Source organism: Terrapene carolina, unplaced genomic scaffold, assembly GCF_002925995.2.
Source record: "Terrapene carolina triunguis isolate 2854851 unplaced genomic scaffold, T_m_triunguis-2.0 Scaffold17900, whole genome shotgun sequence".
Lineage (NCBI taxonomy): Eukaryota > Metazoa > Chordata > Testudines > Emydidae > Terrapene > Terrapene triunguis.
In genome coordinates, this window is record NW_020682251.1 from 3111 (window position 1) to 11930 (window position 8820).

Sequence of the window (8820 nt, forward strand, 5' to 3'; positions counted from 1 at the left end):
ACAAGTATACTGTGCCTCAGCATAACCTATTTTTTGTCTTTAATCTATTTGTTTTTCGCTGGTTTATAAGTTTCTACTAGTATACCAAAAGACGCAAAATATTTATAACTTCTGGTCAGTTCTGAAACAAAACTTTTCAGTGTAAAATATTTGTAAAATTTACATAAAATGTTAAATATGAACTTGATAATGTGGAAGATAAATTTACGGTCAAACTCCTTTTATAGAAAAACTGTTTTTAAACAGAAAGATGTAAGGTGCTTATTGTGGTGCGTAAAATTGTCTTATATACTTCTTTTAAAAATAGTGTTTTCTTGGTTTCAGTGTAATTTGGAATTTATGTAAAGTATGGTATCATAACTGAGAAAGTAAAATGTATTTAGTGATGTTATTTTAACAGAATTTGAATGGCGGACTAATTTTGAGTCTTGTTTAATCCTTTTCAGATCTTAGTCACAGTAGTTTGGGAGACCATTATGAAAATTCCCACTGGGGACAGCAGCCCACTTTCAGAAGTGAAGCCAACTGCAGCTGGGATAAAGTGATAATAGACAGGACTGACAAGGAAGCGTGGCCTTCCATTACAGGAACTGAGACTGAATCTGCTTCAGAATGTACTACAGAAACTGACTCTGCCTCCAACTGTGGCTCAGAGAACAGTAGCATGGCTACAGGGAGTGCCCAAGGCAACTTCACTGGACATACAAAGAAAACTAATGGCAATAATGGCACCAATGGAGCACTCATCCAAAGCACTTCTAACCAGAGTGCCCTTGGAGCTGGTGGAGCAAATGGTAATGGAAACTCAGCCAGAGTATGGGGTGTGGCCACAGGCTCCAACTCTGGCCTAGCTCACTGCTCTGCCAGTGGTGGGGATGGAAAGATGGACAACATGATTGCAGATGGTAGAAGTCAAAACTGCTGGGGTGCTTCCAACTCAAATGCTGGCATTAATCTTAACCTTAACCCTAATGCCAATCCAGCTGCCTGGCCTGTACTCGGACATGAAGGAACTGTGGGAGCAGGCAACCCTTCCAGTATTTGTAGTCCAGTCAGTGCCATAGGTCAGAATATGGGCAACCAGAATGGTAACCCAACAGGCACCTTAGGTGCTTGGGGAAACTTGCTGCCGCAAGAGAGCACAGAACCACAAACGTCCACTTCTCAGAATGTGTCTTTCAGCGTACAACCTCAGAACCTTAACACTGATGGACCAAATAACACTAACCCCATGAACTCTTCACCAAACCCTATCAATGCAATGCAGACTAATGGACTGCCAAACTGGGGGATGGCTGTTGGTATGGGGGCCATCATCTCGCCCCACCTGCAAGGCCTTCCTGGTGCTAATGGAACATCAGTTTCTCAAGTCAGTGGGGGCAATGGTGAAGGAATGGGTAGTTCAGTATGGGGAATATCCCCAGGTAATCCTGCCACAGGAAACAGCAATTCTGGGTTCAGTCAGGGGAATGGAGACACTGTGAACTCAGCATTAAGTGCTAAACAGAATGGATCCAGCAGTGCTGTGCAAAAGGAAGGAAATGGAGCAAGTGCATGGGATTCAGGACCTCCTGCTGGTCCTGGGGTACTAGCATGGGGCAGGGGCAGTGGCAACAGTAGTGTTGGTAGCATGCATTCTGGAGCTTGGGGCCACCCCAACCGTAACACCAGTAATGGTGTTAATGGTGAATGGGGCAAGCCCCCAAATCAGCATTCCAATAGTGACATCAGTGGTAAAGGATCAGCAGGGTGGGATAGCCCTAGTGTTACCAGCCAGAATCCTGCCATGCAGCAGGACAATGAACAAATAAACTCTTGGGCCAAAGCTGCAGCATCTGTCACCACAGCTAGTGAAGAAAGTAATGACAGTGGTGGAGGTCAAAATGAGGGCAACACTGGGAGAGAAGGAGCAGGAGAGGCCAGAAGGAGAGACAAAGGGGTGATAGACCAAGGGCAAGTCCAGTTGCCAAGGAATGACCTTGACCCAAGAGTCCTGTCCAATACTGGTTGGGGACAGACTCCTGTAAAGCAAAACACTGCCTGGGAATTTGAAGAATCCCCAAGGTCTGAACGAAAGAATGACAATGGAACGGAGGCCTGGGGTTGTACAGCTTCTCAGTCTTCAAACTCAGGGGGGAAGAATGATGGGTCCATCATGAACAGTACAAATACCTCTTCAGTATCTGGGTGGGTCAACTCTCCACCCTCAGCTGTTCCAACAAATACAGGTTGGGGAGACAACAACAACAAAGCGCCAAACGGCCCAGGGGGATGGGGAGAATCAGCTAGCTCTACTGCTGTCAATGCTGCTGCTGCTGCTACTGCTGCCAAAAGTGGCCACGCTTGGAGTGGGACCGCAAATCAGGAGGACAAATCACCTACATGGGGTGAACCTCAGAAACCCAAATCTCAAAATTGGGGAGATGGACAGAAATCAAATCCAGGCTGGACTTCAGGAGGTGGAGATTGGACTGAGTCATCATCTGTACCTGGACACTTGGCTGAGGGGAAGAAGAATGGATCTGGATGGGATGCTGACAATAGATCAGGGTCAGGTTGGAATGATACTACAAGGTCTGGGACCAGTGGATGGGGAAATGGCACAAACACCAAGGCTAATACAGGTACAAGTTGGGGAGAATCTCTAAAACCTAGCCCTCAACAGAATTGGGCTAGTAAACCCCAGGACAACAGTGTGAGTAACTGGGGAGGAGCAGCTTCTGTTAAACAGACTGGATCAGGATGGGTTGGTGGGCCAGTGCCACCCAAACAAAAAGATAGCAGTGAGGCAACTGGCTGGGAAGAGCCTTCTCCACCATCCATTCGCCGTAAGATGGAAATTGATGATGGTACCTCAGCTTGGGGCGATCCAAACTACAACAACAACAAGACTGTAAACATGTGGGATAGAAACAACCCTGTAATTCAGAGCAGTACCACAACCAACACCACCACTACTACCACCATTATCAACACAAATATGGTTGAACCTCAGCCATCGCACCAGTCAAGTGCCCAGCCGAACCGGTCCCCGCTGCTTGGTCCAGGTATGGAACAAGTTTCATTTTCTTTTTAAGACAGAAGTAGGATACAATGGAAATAAACCTTTTATTACACACGCACAAACACACACACACACACACACACACATTATATCTCTGTCTTTTAAGACATGCATACACGTTATAATAATGGGGAGTGATTTCAAATGTTTTTAATTAATGTGAATAATAGTAGGAAATGCCAAACAGATCTCATTTTATAATTTATTTAAATATAGTGTGATTTAAGAATTTGTTCAGTTTTTCAGGTAAGTTTTTAAAAAAACGTTTAGGATAATACAATTGTATGGGTTGTCTTTACTAAAATAAAATAAAAAATATTACATTCTCACCTGTAGAACCCCCAGTTGATGTGGTTTTCCACCTGGAAAACTTCTGATCTGAGGGAAACAACGAGGAGTCCGGTGGCACCTTAAAGCCTAACAGATTTATTAGGGCATAAGCTTTTGTTGGTAAAAAACCCACTTCGGATGCATGGAGTGATGATAAATCTGTTAGTCTTTAAGGTGCCACCGGGCTCCTCGTTGTTTTTGTGGATACTGACTAACACGGCTACACCTATGATACCTGATCTGAGGGAAGCTCTGTAAAATTCATGAATAGGTCAGCAGGATCCAGGAATGAAAAGAAACTGATGTGGGGAAGAGGATCCTTCAATAAATCATTATGGCAGGATCTGCTGTCATAGCTGCACTCAGCATTGCATCGGGTTCAGCAGGCCAGTTGAGGCCTTTTAAGCTAAGAAGGCAAGGGGGAATGGAATGTCTAAAGAGTCTGCACTCATTTGTCTACGCTGGTTGTCTGCTGCACAGGAAAAGCATCTGGAAAGTGAGGTGGAGGATTCAGCTGGCACAACCCATAAAAATGTAGATATGTTCTCACTCAGAAATTGACTCCAGCCCAGCAATACTTATGCTAACCACTGTTTCATCCTCTGTGGGTTGGGATAGACATTAGCTTAGACGTAGAGAAAGGGATTGAAACTATAGCTACAGAGCCTATTAAAGTTTATTAGATATTTCATTTTTATATGTACAGTGTTGTAATGTTTGTAGTGTCCTTAATATTTTTTTAGTTGCTAGATTTATAGAACATTAGTGTCTTAAGTATTATAAACAAAAATTATGCTGTGTACATTGACTAGTAGTAGTGATTACCCTTTGATGTCGGACATATTTGGCATAGAGTAGTAATTAGCAATAAGTAGTATTTTTTGTTAACTGTTTTGTACCTGGAATCAGATTTTCCTTGAGAATAAGCATAAAGATCGAGAAAGTGAGCCTTTTGCATCATGAACTCTAGACCATAGGCAGGAATCCAGCAAGTATTGATTTTAATTGCTCCATAACTGGGCAAAAGAGTTTATAATCTTGCACTCTTTGTACTTGTTAACAGGTGTAGTCTGCCTTTTTATTAATTAAGGCAGTGTATTTGCAGATTTACCAAATCACGTGTCCCACATGTTTTAGGGTAAGGGATTTCTCTTCAATCCCCGGCTCTTAAAATCACACTTAGACTACTCTCAATTGGGAAGTTGCCTTTTTATTGGTCTGCTGCTGAATTCAGAAATTTAATTAGGGAGGCTAGTATTCTCAGTTTTCTACCTTTTTTTTAAAGGAAACCAAGATGCAACAGCTGAAAACCTAGATTATTCAGCTGTCCCTATGCCTACACTAGCTCTAGTCTGCCCTGCTGTGTCACTATTTCAGGAGAAAGACTGGAGTCTTCAGTGTCTTATTTTATATCAACGCAGTTCCCCACTTCGTCTCCCTAAGAAGAAAAGAACATTGTTCACTCGCCATGGTTCCATTGTTCACTCGCCATGGTTCCAGTAACTCTCTCAAATAAATCCCCAAACTTAATTCAGTTTTCCTTAAATGAAACAATATTTTATTGGTAGTGCAAAGAAAGGGAGATGGGACATAAACTTACCTTAAGAGCATTCACCTCTGTACAAATATTACAGAAAGCTCTCTAGTTGAAGTTTAGTTGCAGATTTTTTGAAATGCTATCAGTATTTATAGCATGGCAGAAAATGACTCCCACAACCTGCAGCTCTGTTATCTTGATGTCCTGGTTAGATACCCTTAGTATTTGACAGTGGGAAAAGCCCCCACCTTTCTTTGTTCTGCTTTTGAAATCCAAGCATCAAAAATCTCATTTATAATTCTTCCTGGGCCTGACATGGAAGTAATCTTTTCTTTAGCATCTTAGCTACCATTTTGTTTTTCAAACAATGCTCAGTTAACATATCTGAGACTAGCTTGAACTAGGTTCTGATAGCCAATTTGGAAAGCTGTGCATCCAGAGTACGATTTACTCAGATACAAAATATGAATTAGAAATTTAGATATCCAATAGAATTAAAATTGGGCCAGTAGTCCTTACTTATCTCCCAGTGTTTGTGATAAAGGAAGAATACTTTTCTACAAGTTAAGAAGTTCAGAGGAATTTTGCTGACTAGCAGAATGAATATAAGAAAAGCTTCTCAAAAATGTCAGGTTAGCTATTGATTACATTCTTAAGCTTGTTAATTTTTTCAAACTTTCAGTGGGTGGGAAGGTACCATGTTGTAACTCCTTTTCATAATTGTCACCGTCCTTACTAATCTCATCCTTACAGTCACAGCAGGAACAAAGAAGAGGCAAGAGGAATTATAGAGGGAAAATTTAATAAATATCTTAGATATCTGTATACTAATGCAAGAACTATGGGCAATAAACAGGAAGAACTAGAAATACTAGTGAATAGTCACAATTTTGACATAATTGGCATCACAAACTTGGTGGGATAATTCACATGACTGGGATATTGATACAGAAAGGTATAGCTAGTTCAGGAAGGACAGGCAGGGAGAAAAGGGAGGAGGTGTTGCCTTGTGTATCAAAGTTGAATAAGTTTGCACTGAGGTTGAGATAGCGGGAGGCAGACCTGTTGAAAGTCTCTGAGTAAGGCTAAAAGGCGTAAAAAAACGGGGGTGATGTCATGATACATGTCTACTATAGATCACCTAACCAGGAAGAAGAGGTCGATGAGGCTTTTTTAAATAACTAACAAAATCATCCAAAACATGGGATTTGGTGGTGATGGGCAACTTAACTACCCAGACATCTGTTGGGGAAATAATACAGCAGGTCGCAGATTATCCGACAAATTCTTGGAATGCATTGGATACAACTTTTATTACAGAAGGTGGAGAAAGTGACTAGGGAAGATGCTATTTTAGGTACGATTCAAACAAATAGGGAGGAACTAGTTGAGAATTTTGAAGGTGAAAGGCAGCTTTGGTGAAAGTGTTCATGAAATGATAGAATTCATGATTTTAAGGATTGGTATGTGGGAAAACAGCAGAATACAGACCGTGGACTTCAAGAAGGCAGATTTCCGCAAACTCAGAGAATTGGTAGGTAAGATCCCATGGGAAGTAAGTCTAAGGGAAAAGAGAGTTCAGAAGAGTTGATAGTTTTTTAAAGAAACATTATTAAGAGCACAAGAGCAAACTGTCTCTCTGTGTGTGTGTGTGTGTGTGTGTGTGTGTGTATGTATGTATGTATATATGGTAACGGCACAAAATTAGAAAGTCCAAGGCAGAACCAAGATTAAACTAGCTAGGGATATAAAGGGTAACAAGAAAACATTTTACAAATGCATTTGAAATAAGAGGAAGACCAAGGACAGGGTAAGCCCATTACTCAATGAAGAAGAAAACACAATAACAGAAAATGCAGCAATGGCCACAGTTCTAAATGCCATTTTTGTTTGTTTTCACCAAAAAAGTTAGCAGTGATTGGACAACTGACAAAGCAAACATCAGTGTAAATGGGGTAGAATCAGGCTAAAATAGGAAAAGAACAAGTCAAATATTACTTAGACAAGTAAGATATCTTCAGATCGGCAGGGCCTGATGAAATACATCCTAGAATACTTAAGGAACTGGCTGAATAGATCTCTGAGCCATTAGTGATTATCTTTGAGAACTTGTGGAGGACAGGAGAGATACCTGAGGACTGAAAAAGGGCAAATATAGTACCTATCTAGAAAAAGGTGAATAAGGACAACCCAGAGAATTATAGACCAGTCAGCTTAACTTTGGTACCCTGAAAGATAAAGGAACAAATAATCGAGCCATCATTTTGTAAGCTCCTAGAAGAAAATAAGGTGATAAGTAATAGTCAACATGGATTGGTCAAGAACAAATAATGTCAAACCAAGCTAATGCCCTAATAGCCTTCTTTGACTGGGTAACAAGCCTTGTAGATTGGGGTGAAGCAGATGTGATACATCTTGACTTTAGTAAGGCTTTTGATACTGTCTCACAAGACCTTCTCATAAACAAACTAGGAAATATTGCCTAGAGGAACCTACTATAAAATGGGTGCAAGTGGGATCCTGTATGGATCTGTTCTGTTCAATATCTTCATATATGATTTGGATAACGGCATAGAGAGTACCCTTACAAAGTTTCTGGACAGTGCCACACTGGGAGGGGTTGCAAGCATTTTGGAGGACAGGATTAGAATTCAAAATGATCTTGAAAAATTGGAGAAATGGTCTGAAATGAATGGTCTAAAATTCAATATGGACAAATGCAAAGTTCTTCATTTGGAAAGGAATAATCAATTGCACAAATACACTGCAGAAAAGGTTCTGGAGATTATAGTGGATCACAAACTAAATAGGAGTCAATATTGTTGCAAAAAAAGCAAACATCATTCTGGGATGTATTAGCAGGAGTGTTGCAAGCAAAACACGAGAAGTAATTCTTCCACTCAACACTGATAAGGCCTCGACTGGAGTACTGTTTCCAGTTCTGGGCACCACATGTTTGGAAAGATGTGGACAAATTCGAGAAAGTTCAGAGGAGAACAACAAAAATGATTAAATGTCTAGAAAACATGACCTTTGAGGGAAGATGGGGAAAAATTGGTTTTGTTTTGTCTGGAGAAGAGAAGACTGAGATGGAACATAACAGTCTGCAAATGTATGTAAAGAGGAGGGTGATAAATTGTTCTCCTTAACCACTGAGGACAGGACAAGAAGTAGTGGGCTTAAAATGCTACAAGGGAGATTTAGGTTAGACATTAGGAAAAACTTCTTAACTGTAGGCACTGGAACAAATTGCCTAGGGAGGTTGTGGAATCTCCATCATTGGAGGTTTTAAAGAACAGGTTAGACAAACACCTGTTAGGGGTGGTCTAAAAGATAATACTTAGTCCTGTCTCCATGCAGGGGACTGTACGAGAGAACCTTTTGCGGTCCCTTCCAGGCCTACATTTCTATGATTCTGCGTTTTCTTTTCCCTGTTCTATTTGTTTCCCTGTGTTTCTGTCTTCCAGCCTTCTATGGCCATTTTCAGACACTACATCTGTTTCTGTTCTTCTGGCTATACTTCCTGCCAAAAGACATATTTTTCAATTGTGTCTATTATTCAAGTCTGGACTGCTGCTGTTTCTACTAATTCTATTAATTGACGTGTACAGGGAGGATATCCTCTTCTGCACTGGGATAACAAGCATCCTTGCACTTCTTATATGTCACTCTCACAAAGGTACATTGGTTAAAAACTTTTATCTTCAGGGTGACTAGGAAAACATCTGTATACATCTGTTTTAGTCCAAACTCAAGTTTTTAGGTTATTGAGTCAGTTCAGGAGGAAAGAAATATACAGCTTTCCTATATAGGCGCAAACTGCAAGGAATAGCAATGAAAACTGTAGGTCATCTTTTAAATACAAAAAGAACAGGAGTACTTGTGGCAC

General features: G+C 40.9%; 1 protein-coding gene across 1 annotated transcript; it reads left to right on the forward strand.

Moving 5' to 3' along the window:
- The first annotated feature begins 448 nt into the window (after positions 1 to 448).
- LOC113408537 (trinucleotide repeat-containing gene 6C protein-like) lies at positions 449 to 3076 on the forward strand. Its single transcript, XM_029913944.1, has one exon. The coding sequence runs from the start codon at positions 665 to 667 to the stop codon at positions 3074 to 3076; it is 2412 nt and encodes an 803-aa protein (XP_029769804.1). The 5' UTR covers positions 449 to 664.
- The last annotated feature ends 5744 nt before the right edge of the window (positions 3077 to 8820 follow it).